The sequence below is a fragment of the Chlorocebus sabaeus genome, chromosome 4 (assembly GCF_047675955.1).
Source record: "Chlorocebus sabaeus isolate Y175 chromosome 4, mChlSab1.0.hap1, whole genome shotgun sequence".
Lineage (NCBI taxonomy): Eukaryota > Metazoa > Chordata > Mammalia > Primates > Cercopithecidae > Chlorocebus > Chlorocebus sabaeus.
This window is the reverse complement of record NC_132907.1, coordinates 6,163,766-6,189,291: the sequence shown is the minus strand read 5'-3', so window position 1 is coordinate 6,189,291 and position 25,526 is coordinate 6,163,766. Positions and strand designations below refer to the sequence as shown.

The window sequence follows — 25,526 nt, the reverse complement described above, 5'->3', positions numbered from 1 at the left end:
CTATTTGGACTTTTCTTGTACATGCATGAGTATGCTCAGAAATTCAAATTACTCTGCTGTTCCTATTTTATTTCGCTACCCTGAAATCCTGTTGTTGAAACTGCAAGACTTAAAAATAACAGGAACATCCTGTTGACAAAAATAAATTCCTTATGATAAAATATTTTTCAACTGAAGCCAATTTTTTTTTTGGATGGGGAAAGGGCCTTTGTGGGAGAGGGGATTGTGAGTGGCAGAATGCTGATTTGGTTCATTGCTCTTTCCTCCTAGCTTTGCTCTCTCTCCCTCTAAGGGAATGAGTTGTATTATTTTACATGAATTTTTGTGTTATGCAAAAATGTTGATGTGTGATGTCTTTGAAAACTGTTTTATGGAAGAAATATGTGTGTCTGTGCTGCCCAGGTATTACTAGTGAGTATTATACTTAGGAATGAGCATGTTTAGTGTGATGTTCACTAACACTTGATTTATTCAATAGTTCCCTAACCCCTGGGAATGCATATGCAAAGAATAAAACGTTTGAGACATTTGCTTGACAAGGGATTTAGATTATTAGCAGAATCTGATCCCTGAAAACATTTTAGGTTATTTTTCCATGGAGTCTGACTTACGCTGTGGAGCCTCATGACAGCACTGACCAGGAGTTTAAACAGTCAGATGCTGGGCAAGCCTCAGAAGTCCTTGCACTTGGTTTCTTCACCCATGATGCTGGAGGGAGGGTGGCATGACCTCTCCTATCCCTTCTAGTGCTAAGAGTCTATGAAGGAACTTATTTCTTAAAGAAGGAAGTGCTGTTATCTTTCTAGTGGGCAGCTCAGAATGACAGGGATATTAATAGTGGCCTGCATTCCAACAGTCAACACTGAGATCCTCCAGCAGTCACCCCATCCAGAATGCAGGCTTTGAAAGGCTAGAAACCCTCCCTCTTGCATAAAATCATTAGGTAATTGACCTTTTTTTCTTTTTTGGCACTTTTTGCCCTCTTTTTGGAAGCTTCGTGGGAGTGGGACAGGAGTATGGAAGATAAGAAACCCTAAGTTTAAATCCTTAGAAAAGCCCCTGCACCAACAGCTCCATTTACTGCTGCTAACACCACTGGCCAGACTGGTTTGTCAGCCATTGGTGGTATGATGGTGTCATGTTGGGCTTCCTTGAGTAGTACGTGCCTCTTTTTGAATGACCCATAATTACCTTGACTTTTCAAATTGGACCAAGTTTCAACACTGATTTTGCAGAAACACACATGAGTCATGAGGAAAAGCAGCAAAGGGAAAGTTTCCCTGCTTCCCCTCATGCGAATGTGCTGTGGACACAGGCAGACAATCATAATTGCATGACTGAGTCACCTTAAACACCTGCTGATTGGTAAGGAACTCGGGAGAGAAAGAGCTGGTTTCACCTACCTCTTCCACAGTCTACCCTGACCACCCCAACTGAGAGGCTGTTTTCTTTCACTGAACTCATACTGCACAGCACTTTTCTCTGACACATGAAGAAATGTGATGAATGTTCACACTTTCCTCTCTACTATTTGATATCTTCTCTTTTTTAATGCAAATTAAACCTTGTATATTGTATACATAAGAGGATTTGGGCTTAGCAATAGATGACAGTGATCCTAGTTATCTTTTGAGTACCTACAGCATGCCAGCCTCTGATCCAAGATCTTTATATGTATTCAATCATTTGGTTCTCACTGTACTCTTGTAAGGTAGATGCCATTGTTTCCCCCATTTTATTTTTTGGAAAACTGAGGTGTGGAGAAGCTACATACTGAGGATGTGGAGAAGTTACATAGTTGCAAAGTCAATAAGAGGTGTACCTGGGATCATTCCAAATATCTGGCCTCAGAGCCTTCATTATTACCAGTATTTTTTTGTGAGCAGAATTATTCTAACCCATCAGTAAAAGGCTTCTCCTCACTCTGTCCTTCCCCCTACATTATACCCTCAACAGCAAGATCATTTTCTTTTGAGAAGCTTCTTTACGAAAGTCATAAAGGAGCTCTCTTGACATCTGTCTATCTAGCTTAGGACAGTTCAAATTGGGACTTTTAAAATGTTGCCTCTACATATGTATGATCTAATTCTTACCACTTCAAAGCTTCTGGGAAAGCTTCAGGGAAAGTGAAATGTGTCATTTCCCCCTCAATATTGGGAATTCCCCATAAAGTGGATAAAATTTTAGCTTGTATTTCCTTTACTTTTAGTTTTACTTTCCTCTTCTGAAATTAATTCATGACCTCTATCTCAAGTTTACTCCAGATTTTTTGTCCAATATTTCTTTTTAACATTATTGAATATCCCTTGCACATTGGCCTTTTACATTTCTTAAGTTTCCAGTTTTAACTGTAACATTGCAGAACACATAAAAATGATAAATAAATACTAATTAATAGTAACACCATAGACTAACTAGCAACAATCCAATATGAGCATATTTAGGGTTTAGATATCTTAGTAGATTTTTATGTACTAACCTGTTACACAGGAAACACCAATATCCTTACATATTTATTCAAAAAAAAAAATTAGGTTACCAGAATTGAAATGGGCTCTGCAACAGAGCTGAGTATTGGATTTGAGACATAACTAATCTACAACTTAAGATAATAACCTTAAAATGATGGACATATAACCTCATCTACTCACGCTGTCGCTGTTTTCTTGTTTGTTTGTTTGTTTGTTGCTGGGGGGCGGGGCGGTAGTTTTGGTTCTTTTGTTTTTTTGGTTGGTTTTTTGAGACACTCTGTCGCCCAGGCTGGAGTGCGGTGGCATGGTCATGGCTCACTGCAGTGTGTCTCCCAGGCTCCAGCCATCCTCCCGTCTTAGCCTCCCAAGTAGTTGGAACTACAGGCATACTCCACCATGCCTGGCAATTTTATATATGTATGTGTGTGTGTGTGTGTGTGTGTGTGTGTGTGTGTGTGTGTATTTTTTTTTTAATAGGGATGAGGTTTCATCATGTTGCCAAGGCTGGTTTCAAACTCCTAGCCTCAAGCAATCCCCCAACCTCAGCCTGCCGAAGTGCTGAGGTTACAAGCATGAGCCACCACACCTGGCGACTGTTTTCTTAATAATTGAAAATTACCTTACTATTTCCAGAATTTTATGATTAAAATTTTAATAATAGTGCAAAGAAATGTGTAGTGTATTTTAAACAGAGTATGACTAACTTTAACCGATGATTTCCTAATGATTTTTAAGTTATCATTTAGGATCACCAGTTATTGCAATGTACTGCAAATGTTAATGTGACCAAAGATGGCACATAAGGGCATGACTGAATGTTCACCCCTGCATGGAATGCTCTAGAAGTTTTTTCTTGGAGCATTTGTAACTATCACATAAAGCCACATATGGGGCTAATTTCCAGGTCAATGTAATGTGGCTACTGTTCTGTAAAATGTGGTGAATAATTAAAAGTTGAATTATCCTTCTACAAAATGATGTTTGCCCTTTTGAGGAATCAAACCATTGCTGTGAGGATTTTTTTTGCCAGTGAGACATCTGCATCATCAATAGTGGCCAAGAGTGACACCCCTTGGGCATAGACCCATCCAAAATGCAGGCTCTGAAAGGCTAGAAACTCTCCCTTTTCTAGAAAATCATTAGGTAACTGGCCTTTTCTTTCCAGGTACCTTTTGCCCTCTTTTTGGAGCAAGAGGTAATAACAGGGCACCTTGAATACTCTAGGACAATGACATTTTCCAGTACCAAACAATTTTGTTTTCTGAGAGAACATAGAACATTCATACATGCAAAAAATAACAAGTCAGCCTGACCTTATTCTGATGAAATGCTGATGGGGCTTGATTCACTGGAACCTACCTGGAATGAAGTTGGCAAGCAGTGTCCAGTGGATTTATTTCAGCAGTTTTATCGAGTTACTTAGGGAACAGGCTGCTCAGACTTTAGTTTCTTGGAAAAAGAAAAAAAAAAAAGTATATTGACTTTTGGACTGTTTTTCATCAACTGTCTTTAACTTACTAATACTTGGAGTCCATTATTTGCCCTTGGAATTATATGTAAATATATTTAACTCCTTAATGAGCCAGGGATGTGGGCAATTCTTCCTTATTCACCAAGAGCTAATTATTTACAATATAAGGTAGTATTTTAATGTAGGCAGTGTATCTGACTACTTCAAAATCTTAGTTTAATGTTAAATGAAATCAAATATCTGCTCCTTTCAAATTAGATGAAATAATATTGCTGTAATAGGTCCGTTTTTTCTTCCTTATCTTTTCAAGCAATATAAGCATATGAGTACATTTTAAGTACTTAAAAATGAGCCCAATTCTTGTTCCTTGGTCCTTTGGCATTTTTTTGGGGCATTTGTCAATACGTAGGGTTAGCAGCTGTCACCGTGGTGTGGAGTGTGCTCTAAAACGGGTAGACGTGGTGGTGATCCTATGCATCTTTAAGAGCAATGTTGTTGAAAGAGCAGGTGTGTGTTCACTCCCTTTTTCTCTCTATCACTTGCTCACTAGCTATGTTTTAACTATGGTCATTGTAGTTGCATGTAAATCCACAAAACTTATTTCAAGTCGAAGGGAGGTGGGGATATAGAAGTATACCACAGGCATTCACATGAATATTCAATAGCGGGAAATGAGGTACAGTTGGACCTCCGGAGACCTAGAACTAGCATGCCAGAAACCAGAGCCACATTCTTCTTTTAGGGACCACAGAGTCTCTCACTTCTGTGTCGTTACTTGCATTGGAACCCTCTTCTTCTTCTCTCCCCTTCTCTCTTGCTTCCTCTTCCCCTTTCTCTGTTAATTTCTTCTGAAGATTTGTGTATTTGCTCCAATATGGCCATTTGCCCTGACATCAGCTCTAGTGCCCACCAGTAATGTGCAGCTCTCCCTGTCAGATTCTCAAGGGCAAAAGACAGATTGGCTCAGCTCAGCTTTTAGAGCAGAGTCACCAAATTATAAGTCAGGGGCAAGCAAGAATGGTTGTCTGAGGCAGGTGTTCATCCCAGAGCTAGTCATCTGTGGCTGGGGGAGTGGGGGTGGAGGACGTAGCACAGGGATCCCCCTTTCCAGAAACTTTGAGCAGCACAGGTCACTGTGGAACATGTCTGTTGCACTCACACAGAAACCTTATTCCTTCAACAGCTGTTTAGATGCAGCAGAACTGAATATTAACATCCTACTATACCCACTGCACCCCGGCACTTTCCTTCCCATCTCGTTCGGCCGGTCTGCAGATCTGCTGTATCCTCTGTCACTTTAATGCTAGCTCTCCTTTTCTGCAACATTCAGATTGCTTCTGAACATTGCGTCTGAAGAGCCCAGGCTTCTAAATATCACAGATCTCTGCTTTTCTATCCCTTTTGCTTTCAGCTGTTTTTCTTTCTCGCTGGTTCTTCAGGCTGTTGTGACCACCTTGTGCTGTGAAACCTCTGTCTGATTCTTTTTGGAGTTCCATAGCCCCTTGGCTCCCTACCAAAGAGATGTAAAGATTAGCTACTTAATTAGGCTAAGCTACTTTATGTCTAAAGAGTGTGCTAGAAGATTGTTTCTCAAACCTTTTGTTTGTTTGTTTGTTTTTGTTTTTGAGACAGAGTTTCACTGTGTTACCCAGGCTGGAGTGCAGTGGCACTATCTTGGCTCACTGCAACCTCCACCTCCTGGGCTCAAGCAATCCTCCCACTTCACCCTCCAAGAAACTGGGACCACAGGCATGATGCCACCGCACCCGGCTAATTTTTGTATTTTGTAGAGATGGGGTTTCTCCATGTTGCTCAGGCTGGTTTTGAACTCCTGAGCTCAAACAATCTGCCCACCTTGGCCTCCCAAAGTGCTGAGATTACAAGCATGAGCCACTGCATCAACTGTTTTTCTCAAACTTTAAACCGTTTTCCTGTTTGCTCCAAGAATGCCCGGCAGCGGCGCTTGTGGCTACAGCGTTTACCCCAAGATAACTTTGCCACAAAATATCTCGCTTTTATTATTTTCATGTCTGTCTAGTATATGGATTTTAGAAACAAAAGACATAATTCTATTTATAGCATTCTATTTTTAGTAGTGGTATTTTCATTTACAATATATAGTAATTCCCTATTGTTTAAGTTGTTAAATCGTAGAAAATGTAGCATTCCTACGCATGATGTTAACATCATTTTGGAACAGTTGTTGGCGGAAGATTCATTTGATGAGTCAGATTTTTCCAAAATAGAAGATTCTGATGATTCAGACGATTCTGATGTTAGTTCTGTTTAGAAATAACTCCAAGAACAGTTTTCATGTTTTCTTTTCACATTGAAAATCAGTCAAATTTGCTTCAGCCTCAAAGAACATGTTTATGTAAAATTAAATGAGGCCGGCAGTGAAGTGCACTTTTTTTTCTAAACAGGATTAATACACATAGGAAACACCTGGGGAACTTGTGAAACTGCAGATGAGATTCAGGAGCTCCATGGGGGAGCTGATGGTGGTGATGCTGATGGAAGAACAACACAACTTCCAGTAGAAGACTAGATTCAGAAGTGTTGTGCATTGTTGTAAATATATTCTCCCTGACAGGAGGGACGATGCCTTAGGCATCTTTATATGCCCTTCCATGCCCAGCACTGTAGCTGGTATGTGATTGATATTTAAATGTTGATTGGATTATGATTGAGCTGAGGACACTTGAAATACAGGATTTTCTATGCCATATTTTTAAGTGAGAGGTTTTCAAAGACTGCTAAGAACCAGTTAAATCAATAAGCATTTCTTAAGGATCTGATTGTGCAAAGCTCTGGGAGAAATATAAAGAAAATGTTACAGTCCCTGTCCTCAAAAGAACACTGGCATATTTACCACTAACTTGAATATGTCTATACTGGAATTGTGGAAATAATTTTCAAATTGTAGAGGTACAGTGAAGGGCAGTGAGCCTGTTTATGGTCCTAGCAATTTGGCGTTTTATAATTTAGGCGTTATTTTCCCCATATATACATAACAATAATGGTTTCTAGTTATGTTTCAGTGGGATAATGCATGTGAGGATTGGGTTTCATACCCTGCACACGGTAAAGGATTGCTAGCAGTAGTAGTAGTGGCAGCAGTAATACTTAATTAGTCTTAATTATCCAGCCAGTTCAGTTTAGGAAAACCTGTTCCCCTCTCCCTCTCTAAGTGCATATGCTTTCTTAATGTTCCATTTCACTTTGTAGAGATTATCTGCAGTTTAAGCTTAATGTTTTCAAAGTATAAACTTAAACAAAAATGCATTTTAGAATTTAGTTGATTCCCCTGGATATGAAAACAACTGCTATATGCTCTACAACAGACAGACAGAAAGAGGAATGTTTTCCTACCTTACAGTTGTTTAAACCCAAACTGCATTTCTCCTTTTCTTTGATGCTTTCATAAATTTATTCCTTTTAAAAAAAAAATAATGCACTTAAAGTGTTTCTCTAAGTCTCTCCAGCCCATTTGGATTGACCAGGAAATACATACGTACATACACAATGCATGCATGCATAAATTCGCAGGTGAATAAAAATGTATGTCAAATAAGAGCATTATCTTTGGAAAGAATGTAAATTGAGTATACAAGGAAAGGAATATTGAAATCATAAATAGTGTCTTAGACTTTACAAAGGATAAGCATCTATAGAATAACATCTGTATTCTTCAACTGATAAAACCAATAAGCTGATATATTGTACTCTCTATACAAATTAGAAACCAGTTTGTGATAAATGGTGAACAATTCTTGATTGCTAGACCATCCCATGTACTCCCCAGATAAAGTAGGTCATCACTATAAATTTCCACGTAGAGAAGAAAAAGGTAGTTGAAGTGACAAATGTGTCTTTTAATGTAGAGGCTACCATTGAAGAAATACTCAGGAGACCTCCGAGGGAGGCTGGGACCTGAGCCTGGGAATCATGACTATTATCCTTGTCTTAGAAGTACTCACAAAGAAGACCTTGGACACATTTATTGTCCTTTCATTACCTGAGTCCTTTTCATTACCTGTGTAACCCAGATATAACCTGGCTGTCCAGCTGCCTGGATTTCTTCAGATTTTCCAGTTTGCCAGGGTCAATTTTTTCTTTAAAATATAATTTAAATGGACTCAAATCACAATCTCATGCACAGGGAGTTCCCAGCCTCCATGCCAGTATTTTCAGTGGTTGTAAGTGGAGTTCATGTCTCTCCTAGACCCCTCTGCCTCTGAGTTCCTTCTTACAAAGATTTCAGACAGGAATAAAGAAATTGAAATACTCCATGCCGCCCACATGAATTTTTTTTTTAAATCAAGTTGGGTAACGCGAGTGAAAATGTTTCAGTAAGTATAAAGCATTACCGAGGAGAGATAATAATCTTACTAACTTAGAAAGTGAGTAAAAGCATTATGAATACTCCGAGGGTAGACTCAGAAGAGGAAAAACTGAAGGTAATGAAACAGCATCTACTTGTTTCATCTGGCTAAATATAGAGAAAAAGATGACGTCCTGACAAGACTTTGAAGTGAATTAGAATTGTCTGTAGGTTCTAACAAGAAAATCTATCCATGAAAGTTTAAAAAGGAACAGTAATAGTTATGTGGTTGTAAGACCCCAAAAGACTATTTGACACCCAAAGTGAGAAAGATTCCTGAAGTTCTTTGAAGGTGGTTGAGCTGTAATTACAGAGAACACATTCTCCTCACCTTTTTTAAGGAAGCAAATCTACATGGCCTTTGTCTCATTTTCTCTTCTCATATCTGCCAGATGTGTTCTTGAAGCAATAGCTGCATGTTAATCAGCTACTTCCACAGCCCTGGTACAGGCATTGCCTTCTGTCTGCTGATTTCTTATGTTACTTTCAGTTTTTCTAATAATTCATTCCCAGCCTTATTTCAGAAGCTATTCTAACATGATATTCACAGTTTCCTAACACCCCTCATCACTTTCATGTGCTCTAATCCTCAAACTAACTACCTGAATATACTGTACCTCTAATTTGGGTGAACTGGAGGAAATTCTGGTTGGCAAGGCTACTTTTTTTCTCTTTGAAGGGTAGAATATAGTTCATTTATCTTGAACATTTTTAAGTATTTGGGAGAAATTTTATTGTACACCAATAGAAATTTTATTCAGACAATATTGCTCAGAAAATCAGAATAATGCCTATGAGCTTTAAAAGAAGAGTTAAAAGATAATTTAGAACAAGAAGGTGTTAAGTATATGAGACATGATTTGGGGATGTGGAATCATAGCTGGTCCCAGCTCCTCTCAATGGACCATCAGGGAGTGGGAGCCCATTTGTTATCTGCACCATGGATTACGCTGGTATCCCTGCCTCCTTTGCGAATGTTAAGTGTTTCATAACACTGTCTGACTCCCTGATCCCTAGGAGGTAGCACACAAGGCAGGCAGTTTTTGTCTGAAGGAGACTGGGATGGAGTCCCAGCTGGACAGCAGTGAGCAAAGGGATTGGCCCTGCTGTTCTGCAATGCTCTAAGTAGAGAAGAAGGCAAGAGGAGCTGCCAACGAGAACAGACATGTTGTGGGAGCAAGCCCTCCTCCTTAACATTCTGGTCCGACATTGACCAAGTGGAGGATGAACATGCAATAGGTACTCTCAGGGGCCTAGTACTTCTGAGAAGTCATGACTTGTGGAGCTCTGAATAAAAGGAGAAAAGGGGATGGCTTCAGGATTGGGCCATTTTCCTGCCCCTTTTCTGAAAGGATGAGCCATCAATGTCAAGTCATCCTATAAGCAGGGAGAACTGCAAAGGAAACTTTATTTATTTATTTATTTATTTATTTATTTATTTATTTATTGAGACAGAGTCTCGCTCTTCTTGTTGCCCAGGCTGGAGTGCAATGGTATGATCTCAGCTCACCACAACCGCTGCCTCCCAGATTCAAGTGATTCTCTTGCCTTAGCCTTCCGAGTAGCTAGGATTACAGGCATGCACCACCACACCCAGCTAATTTTGTATTTTTAGTAGAGAAGGGGTTTCTCCATGTTGGTCAGGCTGGTCTTGAACTCCCGACCTCAGGTGATCCGCCCACCTCGGCCTCCCAAAGAGCTGGGATTACAGGCATGAGCCACTGTGCCTGGCCACAAAGGAAATTAAGATTAGCACTTAGAGAGTTCCCTTCTCTTCCTGAGTGGAGCAGTGGACATGTCTGGTTACTTCCAACCTCCCAAAGTTTCACATTGCTTGTTTAATTTTTTAATCAAAATAATGTGTCATCAGCTGGAGGTCACCTTTCAAAGTCTGTTCTTACAGCACTCTGTACGAAATCTTTATATTCCTAGAGCAACTCAATAATCGAGTCAGTAATTTTCCCTATTTTGCTATCCCAAATTGAATTGTGATGACATTTTTCAAGACACAAATAAGGCAGTGAAACCTGTGTGTGATTCTTCATCAGTATCTGAATTTGTATAAGCGTCTGTAGGCTACTTGCTGTCAATGGATTCCATAATTCACATGAAAAAAATAAGTGACCTTTTGAAGCCAATATACATAAGAATGAGTAACCAACATGGCCACTATTTTTAGTGCAGGAGTATGTTCAATATTAAGACCATTAATGTTTGCCCATTTTATTTAATCATGTGTCCTTCATGTGGAAGAATCAGGTCTTATTGCATACAGATGAGTGTTCAGCTAATGATTCAGGCTTCATGCTATCAAAATTCTAAAAGCCAAGAAATTTATCATTTTTATATCCCTTTGCAGATACACAGTATGTGTAGAAATATCTCTTGAAATATGCCTTGTTTACATGAGAAATACATTAAACAGATTATGTTAATTAGAAATAGTATCTGAGTGGCTGGGTGCGGTGGCTCATGCCTGTAATCCCAGCACCTTGGGAGGCCAAGGCAGGTGGATCACAAGGTCAGGAGATCGAGACCATCCTGGCTAACATGGTGAAACCCCATCTCTACTTAAAAAAAAAAAAAAAAAAAAAAAAAAAGAAGCTGGGCATGGTGGTGGTGCCTGTAGTCCCAGCCAGTCAGGAAGTTGAGGCAGGAGAATGGTGTGAACCTGGGAGGCAGAGCTTACAGTGAGCCAAGATTGCACCACTGCCCTCCAGCCTGGGTGACAGAGCGAGACTCCGTCTCAAAAAACAAACAAACAAAAAAGAAATAGTATCTTAGGCCTTTAATAATATATTTCTTTTTGATATAAAATTGAGGCACTCACAGACACAAAAAAATAAAATACCTAGGAATACATCTGGCCAAGGACATGAAACATCTCTACAAGGAGAACTACAAAACACTGCTGAAAGAAATAATACATGACACAAACAAATGGAAAAGCATTCCAGCTGGTGGATTAGAAGACTCAATATTGTTCAAATGGCCATACTACCCAAAGCAATCTACAGATTCAATGTTATTCCTATCGAACTACCAACATCATTTTTCATAGAATTAGAAAAAAGCTATTCTGAAATTCATATGAAACACAAAAATAGCCTGAAAGCCAAAGAAATCCTAAGCAAAATGAACAAAGCTAGAGGCATCACATTACCTGGCTTTAAACTACACTAAAAGTCTGTAGTAACCAAAACAGCATGGTACTGATACAAAAACAGACACATAGACCAATGGAATAAGTTAGAAAACGGAAAAATAAGGCCACACACCTACAAACATCTGATCTTCTGCAAAGCTGACAAGAACAAATGACAGGGAAAGAACTCTCTATTCAATAAATGGTGCTGGGATAACTGGCTCACCATATCGAAAAGATTGGAATTGGACCCCTACCTTACACCATATACAAAAATTAACTCGGGTTGGATTAAAGACTTAACTGTATAACCTAAAACTATAAAACTCCCCAAAGAAAACCTAGGAAATATCATTCTGGACATAGGCCCTGGCACAATGTCCATGGAGATTTCATGACTATGACCCCAAAAGCAATTGCAACAAAAACAAAAATTGACAAGTATCAACAGAGTAAACAGACAACTTACAAAATGGGAGAAAATATTCACAAACCATGCATCTGACAAAGGTCTGATATCCACAATGTATGAGGAACTTATACAATTGAACAAGCAAAAAACAACTCCACTAAAATGTAGACAAAAAACACGAACAGATACTTCTCAAAAGAATTACAAGCAGCCAACAAACATATGATAAAATGCTCAACATCATCAATCATCAGGGAAATGCAAATCAAAACCACAATGAAACACCATTTCATACCTGTCAGAATGGTCATTATTAAAAAGTCAAAAAACGAGATATTGGCAAGGTGGTGGAGAAAAGTGAATGCATGTACACTATTGGTGTGAATATAAATTAGTTCAGACCCTATCGAAAGCAGTTTGAAGATTTCTCAAAGAACTTAGAATGTAACTATTTGTCCCAGCAATCCCATTACTGGACATGTATCCAAATGAAAATAAATCATTTATCAAAAAAGACACATGTACTTGCATGTTCATCATAGCGCTATTCACAATAGCAAAGACATGAAATCAATCCAGGTGCCCAACAATGGTGGGTTGGATGAAGAAAATGTGGTACATATAAACCATAGAATACTATGTAGCCATAACAAAAAAACGGGAAATCGTGTCCTTTGCAACAGCATGGATGGAGCTGGAGGCCATTATTCTAGACAAATTAACGCAGGAACAAAAAAAACAAATACCACGTGTTTTCACTTATAAGTGGAAGCTAAGCATTGGGTACTCTTGGACATAAAGATGGCAACAATTGATAGATGGGGAAGGGATGGAGTGGGGCAAGGATTACAAAACTAACTTGGATATTTCGCTCACTGTGTGGGTGATGGGGTCATTCATATCCCAAACTTTAGCATCATGAAATATACTCATGTAACAGACTTGCACATGGATTCCCAGAATCTAAAATAAAAGTTGAAATTATTTAAAAAAACATTAAAGCACTATTTTCCCAAAGCAGAAGAATGAGTGTTTCCCTGGTTACTTATATTTTGGATTCCTTCTAAACAGGCTATGTGTGTTTCCCCTTGAGTTTTCTTCAAAGTCTAGTATTTATGGCTGTATTATAATCTAAGTTTATAGATATTTTATTTTTGAAAAATAGAGAAAGTGGGGGAAATACTTTAAAAGAGACACTTCTTACTATTAAAGTTTCTTGTAATTAAAAGTATAGTCTTGCAACTTGGAGGTATATCCCTTATAAGAATACTTCAGAAGCAGTTTTAGATATTGAGAACCTGTTTAACATTCCTCCATTTTGAGATTTTCATGCAAGATTTATGCAAAGCACAAGTGGATGTTGTGTTCCATAAGTAAAAATTTCTAGTTACATCTCTAAAACCATTTTGCTGATAATTTCAGTGTTACCAAAATAAATAAATAAATAATCTAAGTTTGCCTTGGACCCCGTTGTCCTATCTAAACTCTGGTAATAATAAATATAATTGTGCAGTGTAGCTTCTAAATGGATAAATTATCTTCATTTTCAAGAGAGAATAGATGGCTCTTGGGGAAATGTATAGTTTAGGAATAAGAAAACTGTCAGTCACTCAAAAAACAAGATTGTGGAGATGACAAGAGTGGAGCCCTGGGAATCCTCAGATTTGCCTTTAAACAATACCTTCTCTCTTATGGTTCCCAAGGGATGCTGGGGCTGGAAAAGCAAGGCAAACCCATGCTTTGTTATTAGCTCCCTAATTGTGACATGATCCTTCATCCTTTATTTCCTCTGTTAGGAAGAAAACTCCTCCCAGGAAGAAAACTTCAAATGGAGAGAGAGGGAAGGAAGGAAAGAGCAGAAAGGGAGAGAAGGGAGAGGGGGTAGAGGGAAGAGAGCAGGTGGCTTGGCCTCCTCCCATGCAGGAACAGCAATGGCGTCTGTGACCTTTTACCATGAGGGGCCAAAGAGGTCAAGAGAAGTCCCTCTGACATGATCAGTCATTGACAGGACACAGTGACTTTGTCATCAGCCCCATGGCCATAAATCCTGATGGCATTCTTCTTTTGAGGTTAAATAGAGGAAGGAAATAGAAAGGAACCTGGAACTCTCCCTGGAATCCACCAACTAATTTGAAACATAAGCTGGGCATGACTAGATCAGTGATTCCCAAAGTGTGTTCCAGGGCACATTAGTCCTGTAGCATGACCATATGTCTGTGTATCTGTGTGTGCATGTGTGTGTCAAAAAGGAGAAGGGTTTAATTTTCGTTGAAGTCTAGAAATGATGGGTTAAACCAAATTTACTAAATGCTTTATGTGAATTATTTCAGTTAATCTTGACAACTAACTTTTGTTGCGAATACTATTATAATCCTTATTTTATTTATTTATTTATTTTTATTTTATTATTATTTTTTTAGATGGAGTCTCACTCTGTCACCCAGGCTGGAGTGCAGTGGCATGATCTTGGATCACTGCAACCTCACCTCCGCCTCCCAGGTTCAAGCAATTCTTCCTCAACCTCCCAAGTAGCTGGGACTACAGGCACCTGCCACCACGCCCAGCTAATTTTTTTGTATTTTTATTAGAGACAGGGTTTTACCATGTTGGCCAGGCTAGTCTCAAACTCTTGATCTCAGGGGATCTGCCAGCCTCAGCCTCCCAAAGTGCTGGGATTACAGGGATGAGCCACTGCACCCCACCTGTAATCTTTATTTTAAAGATGAGAGTTCAGAGAAGTTAAAAAATGTATCTAAAGTGACTTTTTTTTTTAAGATGTGGTGCTGGATTCAATAGCCTGATTTCAGAGCCCAGATCTCTTGACTCCATGACTTTCTGTGGCTTTTTAAAAATGAACAGATATGTACCCTTAACTTCTGTGAGATGTATGTAGTGTGCATCTCTCAAATTTATTTGGCCATAACCTTTTTTTGCAGCTTTCTGAACTTTACACGAGGTTAATGTTCCGGGGAACCTACTGTGTGAAGCAGTGGGTTAGATTTAATCGGATGTTGTACTCAAACAAAACTTAAGTTTGGCAAACCAAAAATCTGACGTTGCCAGCATCCAGATACAAAGAGCTAGTATAAAGTAGTGATGTGATACATTCTGAATTTAGAAATATCTGCCCTGAAACTGTCTGAGTTACCTCTTCTCATTTCTCTTCCAGGTGTTTTATTCCAAACGTCTATGCTGCTTTGTTCACTGCAGCTCTTGTTCCTTCGATGTGCCTTGTGGTGGTGTTCGTGGTGTTCATCCATGCCTACCAGGTGAAGCCACAGTGGAAAGCATATGACGATGTCTTCAGAGGAAGGACAAATGCTGCAGGTTTGAAAGGAACTATATTTGTACTTTGGAGATTGAAACGCTTTAATGGTGGGAAAATATCACTGCATTTTTTTTATCAAGAAGAGGGAAGTTCAGCTCAGCTTTCAGCTCTGAAGCCACAAGTTAAGCTATAGCTCTCCAGTTTCTCCTGCTTCTTGGTACCTCTGATGTCTCTCTTTCTCCAGGGCTCTGTAGGTTTTATTGCTCGTTCCAATTTTGTCCTTAAGATATTGATAGCCAAGTAAATGAGTCACAGCCTTGGGAGCCACTTCCCAAGCCTGCCTTAAGTGAAGCAATAATGACTTGTGTTCTCCCTGTGAAATCTGTTCATTTCTCTCCGATTCTGAGACTTCTGCACAGTCGAACAAACATCCACAGTGCTCATGAGTGTGCATGCGGAGGTCTGGTTGTGCTGACAGATGTTTAAAAACATGTAATCAGACAGCTACATAAGTGGCTACACATGTCTGGTTACTTAAGAATGCAAGTCTTTCGAGTTCAAATTGGCTTTCACTGCAGCCCATTTTTTCCCTTTGAATCATACCTAACAGAGGTTTTTATGATCTGATTCTTTTAATTATTGTTTTTAGATTACAGGCCCTCAGGAATTTTCTTAACTAGAAGCAATAGGCACACACCTGCATACAGAAAATGCTCTGTAAAATGTTATGTGCGTGACTGGGATATTAGGGAGCAGCTTAAGAACTGGGAGTAGAGGATCCCTCTTGGGCCAGTGAGGAAGAGAAGTCTCCTTTTTTCTAAAGTTTTACAAGTCTAAAGTCAAATGAATGACAGTCTTAGAGGAATTCTTCACATTTTAAGTGCTTGTCAAAGTTTAAGCAAGTAGCATATATGATGTCTCTAGACTAGTGTCTAATACATTATTAGGGGCTCAGTAGCTACAAGGTGTCACTCTAATGTAATACAGTTCTAGTTCCTGAACTTGATCAGTTAATATGCAAAAGGATTTTCCTTGTAGTATAAAGAAAAGACACTCATTTGTATTACGTTGTGGGATAGTTTGTAGGATAGCAGTATCTAGCCAGCTCTTTTCTATTCTTTCTCATTTAGCATGCAATCCTTGTGTTGGCAGAATTTTTTTTTGTTTGTTTGTTTTTTTCTGAGACAGGGTCTCACTCTGTCACCCAGCCTGTAGTGCAGTGGCACGATCTTGGCTCATGGCAGCCTCTGCCTATAAGATTCAAGCAATGCTCCTTCCTCAGCCACCTGAGTAGCTGGGACTACAGGCATGTGCCACCACGCCTGGCTAACTTTTGTATTTTCAGTAGAGATGGGGTTTCACCACATTGCCCAGACTGGTCTTGAACTCCTGAGGTCAGGCGATCCACCTGCTTCGGCCTCCCAAAGTGCTAGGATTACAGGCGTGAGCCACCATGCCCAGCCGAGGAATATTGTTTAAGGTTATGATTAATTTTGACTCCTTTAATAAAAAATATTCAATGTATAAATTCTACTTTTTCATGGGACACAGAACTTATCTAGAAGCTATGCTTGTTTTTTTCAGTTTTAATACTCTTTTTTTTAAATTACTTTTTTAAAAAATTTAACTTCTTTCTTTTTACATTTATTTTAGGTTGAGGGGTACATGTGCATGTTTATTGTGTAGATAAATTGCATGTCACCTCATGGGGGTTTGATGTACAGATTATTTCACCACCCAGGTAATACACATAATATCCAATAGGTAATTTTTCAGTCCTCACCCTCCTCTTTCCCTGTACCCTCAAGTAGGCCCCAGTGTCTCTTAGTCCCATCTTTGTGTCTATATGTACTCAATATTTACTCCCACTTATAAGTGAGAACATGTGGTATTTGGTTTTCTGTTCCTCTGTTAGTTCACTTAGGATAACAGCCTCCAGCTCCATCTGTGTTGCTGCAAAGGAGATGATCTCAGCTTTTTATGGCTGCATAGTATTCCATGGTGTATATGTACATTGTCTTTATCCAGTCTGCCACTGATGGGTATTTAGGTTGATTTCATGTCTTTGCTGTTGTGAATAGTGCTGTGATTAACATGTGTGCATGTGTCTTCATGGTAGAACAACTTCTATTCCTTTGGGTACATGCCCAATAATGGGATTGCTGGGTCGAGTAGTAATTCTGCTTTGAGTTCTTTGAGAAATAGCCAAGCTGCATTTCACAATGGCTGAACTAATTTACATTCCTACCAGCAATGTATAAGCATTCCCTTTTCTCTACAGCCTTGCCAGCATCTGTTATTTTTTAACTTTTTAATGATAGCCATTCCGACTGGTGTGAAGTGGTATCTCATTGTGGTTTTGATTTGCATTTCTCTAATGATTAGCAATGTTGAGCATTTTCATATGCTTGTTGGCTTCTTCGTGGCACGTATGTCTTCTTTTGAAAAGTGTCTGTTCATGTATTTTGCCCACTTTTTAATGGTCTTGTTTGGGTTGCCTGTTAATTTGTTTAGGTTCCTCAAAGATTCTGAATATTAGACCATTGTGAGATACATAGTTTGCAAAAATTTTCTCCCATTCTGTAGGTTGCCTATTTACTCTGTTGATAGTTTCTTTTGCTATGCAGGAGCTCTTTAGTTTAATTAGGTCCCATTTCAGAAGCTATGCTTTTAATCAACTTGGGATTCATCTTATTAAAATGTACATTCTTTTTGGGGGAGAATGGTCGTTTGTTTTTTCCTCTAAGTGACAAGATTTGTTGTTTTATATGTAATGTAAAAGTGCCAGTGCTTGCATGTTTTCAATAATGCTAACATAAGATAGGGGCCTAACATAGTGAGTTAATTCTTTGAATGCCTAAATCACCCCATGCACCTCTTGAATATGCTTCATTACTGATATAGTAGATAAAACAGTACCCTGATTATCAGAAAAAGATAGCCCTCAGGCATTGAATATAAGGCAAAAGTTCCAGCACAGTTGTATCTTAACAAGGGAACCGTCTCTTACATAAAATGTGAATAGAAGCATTGCCCTATTGTTGTGTTACAAATAAAAAAGTATAATATTTCTAATTCCCCTATTCCTATGGCAATTCATTCTAATAGTCATTATAGTTGGACTTTTGCCGCAGTTTTCTGATTAATATCTCTGGTTCTACTCTTTTTATTCTCCATTTCATTATCTCAGATGTCTACATTTTTAAAATATAAAGTGGATTTCCTCATTCTCCAGCTTTTCAGTCAAGGTTTCTCTCGTTGTCCCCCAAAAAAGTCCAGTCCCTTTAGCTTACAAGAGTTTCCACAGTCCAACCCGGGACCATGTTTCCATTCCCAAATTGGTTACTATTATCCTGCATTCTGGCATGCCAATCTATTTACTTTTTCCTAAATTTGTCTGACATTGCCATCTTTGCTCATGTAAAGAAATCTCTACTTTGAGCTCCTCCCCATTAGTTGATAAAACCCACGTGCTCAGTAAGTGATATGGGAAAATGTAGATGAGTGAGAGACCGGTGCAAGGGGCTTATCACCCTCCCGTATTCTTTATTAGCTCTACAAAGCTTTCCAAAATAACTTCAGAATCTAAGCAACGGTGATGTGCTTGACAATCACAAGTTAATTCTCCTAGACATCCCTTTACTTCTTTACAGAAATTCTAGAAACTTTCAATATTCTCCCTCTTTTGTGAAGCTTTAGGAATTGCCTCTTTACAGAATCACGCCAAATAAGAATTACTCATTTCCTTTTCTATGCCTTTAAAGTACTTGTCCCTTTAGTCATTGTAGCACTTATCTTAGAATGGAGTGGTCATTTGTTTTGGTGTGTGTGGTTGGTGGATTTCCTTAAAAAATTATTAATTCCTTGAGGGCAGGAACCATTTAGTATTCATCTCTGTATCCCCAGGGCCTTACAGAGTGCTCAGTGGATAGCAGGAGCATAATTAATATTTATTAATTAAATGAATAAATTAATAACCATCAATGTACCACAAAATTCTATAATTGTAAAAATGGATACCCAAGCTAAAGATAGCATTAAGAAGGAGAGAAACTGTAATATTATCAAAGTAGAAATTAAATGATTTAATTCTCTGATCTGTTTGTAAATATTCCTCAAAAGTTATTATTATTAGGACTATTTTTGTAAGAAATATTTTTTAAAGTTATATAATCCCAAATTCTCTATAATTCCCAATTCAATTAAATTCCCAGTTCCAAAACTCTATAATTCCCAAAACTCATGTTCAGCTTTGCTCCCAACCTGATCTTTTGTGTTTTTATTTTCAACATACTATAACTCACCTCTACTTGAATATGCTCCACTTAACTCAAATTCAAAATTTCTTTTTTTTCTTTTCCAGATAATTCTTTTCTTTTTTTGTAATTATACTTTAAGTTCTAGGGTACATGTGCACAACGTGCAGGTTTGTTACATAGGTATACATGTGCCATGTTGGTTTACTGCACCTATCAACTCGTCATTTACATGAGGTATTTCTTCTATTTACTCTACCACGGAGCAGTTGACACTCTCTGTGAATCTTTTTGCTAAAATTCTCTTGTGCTAACCTGTTAAACATCCAGTTAAGATGATACTATAAATTCACGTTTTGCCCTCTGCCTTACTCTATATACAGAATAGCCAAAGAATAATATATAACAAAAGAATGTTAAAAGTACCATGAACATCTCTATAGAACAGAAATCAAGCAGAAACACCAAATGTACTGGTAGAATAGGCCAAAACCATAGACCTGATATATTCTGGGGTCCAGAAGCAGGTAGACACAGGACGTCTTGCTGGGCTCAAAATCTTCCGTGATTTCTGTAGAACTGAGCTCCAAGCTAATCACTCTCTTTGTGGATTAGATGTGCCTGACCACAGGCGCAACTTTGCATCACATTTGTTCACTGGTTGTAATGAATACAAGTAACCATCCCTTACACCGTGTATTTTGAATGACTTTTTTGTTCCCAACATCCCTTCATTTCAAACAGAGTTCAGATAAACTCAGTGAAACCCAAAGGAATGGGGAGAAGAAAAAATAAGCACCTCATAAATGGAATACACTCAGTGCTATAGATGCCCACCGTCAACCCCTTCCCTCCCTGAGCATGGCCTGGGACAGGACAACTTGGCTTTTTGTGGCCCATTGACTGCCATGGACCAAATTGTTGAAGGTCAGTGACTCCTAATGAGAATCACTTGCCTCCTTCTCTCTTCAGTGGGTGGATGTGCAGTGAGAATGAGTTTTGATAAAGGTATGTCCCTGAACTAAATTTCAGTGTCTCAAACAGCATTTTAAACAAAGCCTGTAATTTTCGGGCTTGGTTTTGATCTCTGTCAATGATAAGCTTGTCTCTCTTTTTAGGCTCCTTAGAATTTACTGACTCCTTTCTGATTCATGATTCAGTTCTTATATGAGGAATGATTCATAGATCAGGAGAGGAAAATTCATTTCAATCAACAAAGGAAGTAGATGATTACAAATCCCTTTCTTCTAAAAATCCCACACATAGGTTTCAATATGATATATGAAAATGGAAACGTGGCTTGATCCAGCTAGTCATGTAATGTGAACCTGAGACATTTAGAATCTCCTGGTACTGTAATGGCCACATCTCTTACATGGGAGCCTTATTTGAGGATGAATGCTTCCATTTCTTCAACCTTAGAGTGAACAACAATAGTAATATAAATCAGTATTTTTTTATTATTATAAAAATTATTGAAAACTTTTTATAGTGAATATTGTAAATGCTCATGCCTTACATCCTAAAGTTGAATGCCTTTTTTACTCTTGTCATTTTTAAAATTTCAAGTAGAGTTCAAAGGAAATGAAATCCAAAGGAAAAAGAGGGAAAGGAAAGAGCTCCTGGTAAATAAACTGTGTTGCAGTCTCCAAAGATGGCTGCCATCAGTTGCTTTTCTCCTTTTATGTAGGTGCTACTCCTCACATCAAAGGATGGAGACTGCTTCTCATCCTTTTACATCTGGGCTGGCTTTGGACTTGCTTAGACCAATGTAATGTGATGGAAGTGGTGCTTTTTCATAATGGGCCTAGACTTTAAGATGAATGTCAGTTTTGGATTCCTTCCTCTTGGAAGCCAGCCACCAACTAAGTTCAATTACCCAGAGACCACCACGGTGGTAGAAACCCCAAACTGGCCATGTGGAGCAGACATGTGCAAAGGCAGGATCAGCCAGCCTCCGGTTGTGTCAGGCAAACCAACTCTGATTCTGGAAATGGACATGTGAGTGAAGAAGACTTCTTGTAGGTTCCATCCCCAATGGACACTACACAGAGTTGAAAATCTGCCTATCCCAGATTGCAGAATTGGGAGAAATAGTACATTATTTTAAGTCACCAAGTTTGGTGCTAGCTTATTATGAAGCAATCAATAGCTGAAACATTCTGGTGTTTCAATATCCTCATTATTCTCACATCAAACTTGTAAGTATGTCATTGTCCTTTTAAATGTTACTGCTTGCAGAAACCTTCAGGATTTATAAATAAAAATGGAAAAACATGATATGATTTTTTTTTCCTGAAGCAGAATTGGGGCTTCTGCTAAACTAAAGTAAAAGTGATCTTACCCAGTAACAGTACGTACTTGAATAGGATCCAGAATGACCAATATAACAGGTTTCACATGTCCTTGGCAGTTAGATGCCTGTTTGAAGTCTACTCCCAGTTCCATTTCTGAAAATAACATTTTAAAAAAACAATGCCTTGGGGCCTAAGGAAAACCCTAGCTTCTCGCTCGACCATGAGCAGACACTCCCACTTAATCTTGAAAAAATCTTTGTGAAGCACAGTTCACTCTTCCCACATTTTGCCAATAGTGGTGGGGGAAATCCCACATATTAAAAACATATACATATGGATACCCATTCTCTGCTTAGGTTTTTTACCTCATTCCTCAAAGTTTCATATCGGAAATCTCTCTGCCTAGAAGATGATGTGTAGTCATTCAGCGTTTGTCTTCTTCATTATTGTTTCTGAAAACACTTGGGATTTGATATTGCTCATGAAAAACTCCTAGAACAATAACATCAGGAGTTTCCTAAGGCTTTACATATCGACATGAAAAGTAAAAAGGAAAATCATACTGTGGAGAGAAGGCTTAAATTTCTGTTAACACCCCTGATTTACACGTGTCGCCAAAAAGGAAAAGGGGCTGACCACTTGTGGCAGACCTGGACCTTTCTAGAACTCAGGTTTCCTGGATTTCTTACGTTAGTGAACTGCCTTTTACCAGTCTCAATTGAAGATGGATGAGGACAAAGGTAATCCCCAGCTCAGGCTATTTCAGTACTAAACTATTACGTTTAATTGACATCTTTTTTCTAGGTGGACAGAGGGCATAGAGCATGGATATGGGACGGGGGTGAGAGAAAGAGTAAAGGGCTGGCACTGCATGTAAGTGGCAGGTGCGCATCTCCCTTTGTACCTTGGTGATCCACATCATGGTTGTTGTCATCATCATCACTGCCACCCATTAAGATTCACCATTCACCATTCATCAGGCACTGTGTTAAGAATTTCACGTATATTATTATCTCAATTTAATATATACTTATGTACATAATATCTGTACATATTTATGGGGTACATGTGATATTCTGTGACACACATAGAATGTGTAATGATCATGTCAGGGTACTTGGGATGTCCATCACCTTGAATATTTATCATTTCAATGTGTTGGGGACATTTCAAGTTATCTCTTCTAGCTGTTTTGAAATATACAGTACATGTTGTTAACTATAGTCAACCTAGTTTGCTATCAAACATTTTATCTCAATTTTTACATGAAGCCTATGAAGCAGGTATGATTTCCTCTAGTCAGACAAGAAAATCAAGGAAATGAGAGGCTTAGAAATGCTTTCACATTTACAAAGCTGTTAAATTGTGGGATTAGAATCACAGGTTGATTCACAGGCTCTCCAGAGCTGCCATTGTTGTTAACACCAATACTTTTGCCCTTACCATTTTGTTTTCAAAACTCTTCTTGGTAATAGTGACATGTAAACATTAAATATTAAACTTAAAGAACTCTAATTTCATAAAAGTAGTATTAGACTTCACACCCAGCTCCACCCCACCCTGCAAAAAAAAAAAAAAAAAAAAAAACTTGAAGCTATCAGGGTTGGAAAATTAATCCTTCATCTTCTACTTAATCTTCTGATTTCCAAGAAAGATTGCCCCTCTTTATGGTGTACCAAAACATCCCTAGTTTTCCTCACTATTCTCATATATAATGCAAGTATAATAACATTATTTAATTTTGTAGGGTTGTGTGAAAGATAAAATTTTAATTCATATAAATATTTAGTATAGTCCCTGAAACATACTAAGCACTCAATATGTGTTAGTATTTTTATTAGTATAGGAACCCTTTCAATATGTAATTGGTGCAGAATACAGTCAGACATATAACTCCTTTCTCCTGTATACTTCACCGGTATCTCTCAAATGTTCCCCTCCCTTTCTTCATGACTTTGCCTGTTGTATTCGCTCAGGCTGCCATACAAAATACCATAGACTGGGTGTCCTAAGCAACAGACATTTATTTGTCACAGTTCCAGAGACTGAAAGTCCAAGATCAAGGCATCAGCTGATTCAGGTCCTGGCGAGGCTTGCATGGATATTTTACTGTCTCCTCTCTTGGGTGAGAGAGAACCCTCTCATGTCTCTTCTTATAAGGACACTAATTCCATCATGGGGGCTCCACCTTCATGAGATTATCACCTCCTGAAGGCCCCATTTCCAAATACCATTGCATTGGGAATTCGGACTTCAACATACAAATTTGGGGGATGGAGGAAACAATTCGGTCTGTAGCAGCTTGGTGATGTCTCCCATCATCTCATCCTTAGACTATTACAGCTGTCTTGAGACTGATATTGCTCAGTTCTCATCTATTCCCATTCCACACTGAAGCATTCTGAAAAGCAAAATTGACCATGTCATAAAATCATCCAATGACAATCATTAGACTATAGAATAAAAGGAAAAATTCAGGAGCTGGGCATGGTGACTCACACCTGTAATCCCAGCACTTTCAGAGGCCGAGGCAGGTGGATCATCTGAGGTTACGAGTTTGAGACCAGCCTGGCCATGGTGGCAGATGCCTGTATTCCCAGCTACTCTGGTGGCTGAGGCAGGAGAATGTCTTGAACCGGGGAGGTGGAGATTGCAGTGAGCTGAGATCACCCCATTGCACTCCAGCCTGAGCAACAAGATGAAACTCCATCTCAAAAATTAATTAAAAATTTTAAAAATAAAACAAATATTCACTACTTCTCCACATAGTCTTTAATGTCCTAACCATACTTAACTAGTGCTGCCACCTAAAAGTGATACGACTTCTGACAAAACTCAACTTAAATAACACAGCTAAATTCACTCTTGCTTGCTGAGTTCATCACTTATGGTGATGAGAGAGGAGATGGAATAGAATTGAAACTCATTTCCCTCTTGATACCCGTGATAAATAAGCTTCAGTAGGGTGTTAGTGGAAGATACGTTAACGTGATACACACGTTAGATACGATAACGTGATACACACGGTAGATACGATAACGTGATACCAATGTCTAAGAGTATCAAAGTGATGTTGTTGTTTAGGTGCGTCCTTAATGTGGCTGGCATCTCTTGTTGACATGTGCATATCACTGCCATGCCATACGATGTTTGAACCAGAGAATTAATGGAACATTCCCATTGTTTATCAGTTTTGTACTCAGGCTAAGTAAGTTTCCTATCCATTTTCTTGCCATTGTTCTCCAAATTAATAATAAATTTTAATTTTCCTGGCAGATCCTATTTTTTTCTGAGACCGAGTCTTACTGTATTGCCCAGGATGGAGTGCCATGGCACAATCATAGCTCCCTGCAGCTTCAATCTCCTGGGCTCAAGAGATACTCCCACCTTGGGCTCCCAAGTAGCCAGGACTATAAACACATGCTACCATGCCCAGCTAATTTTTTTAATTTTTTTACTTAAGAGCACTTTTTAAAAAATGGATGACTAAAGTTTTCCATTCAACTCTTGGCTAATGAAAATACAGTTACTGATTTTTTAAAATGTTTCTCTCCAGGATTTTATTCAGAATGAGTATATATAAAACTTGACTAGAGAGCAGAAAAATTAGTCTCTTGAGGCTGTTTTATCTTGGAATAAGTATGGCATTGAAAGCACTGTTTCTCTCTTGAGCTGGTCTATGAGCCATCTCAGTTGGTATCAACATGGTGATACTGTAACACACTATGGTTCTCTCTCCCAAGTTCTTACCTGTATTTCCATTCTTGATTTGCAACTTTTTCCATGTATTATTTGTTGTTATTTTCATTATTTAAAGTTACC

At 38.6% G+C, this 25,526-nt stretch overlaps 1 protein-coding gene across 11 annotated transcripts in view; it reads left to right on the top strand.

Annotated features, from left to right (window-relative positions):
• Positions 1–25,526, top strand: part of ADGRV1 (adhesion G protein-coupled receptor V1) — a 584,631-nt gene that overhangs the window by 476,736 nt on the left and 82,369 nt on the right. For all 11 annotated transcript variants that reach the window (XM_073014617.1, XM_007978103.3, XM_073014615.1 and 8 more), the window contains one exon: positions 15,053–15,210. In XM_073014617.1, coding sequence (XP_072870718.1) covers positions 15,053–15,210 — 158 coding nt within the window. The remainder of the gene's footprint in view (positions 1–15,052; positions 15,211–25,526) is intronic.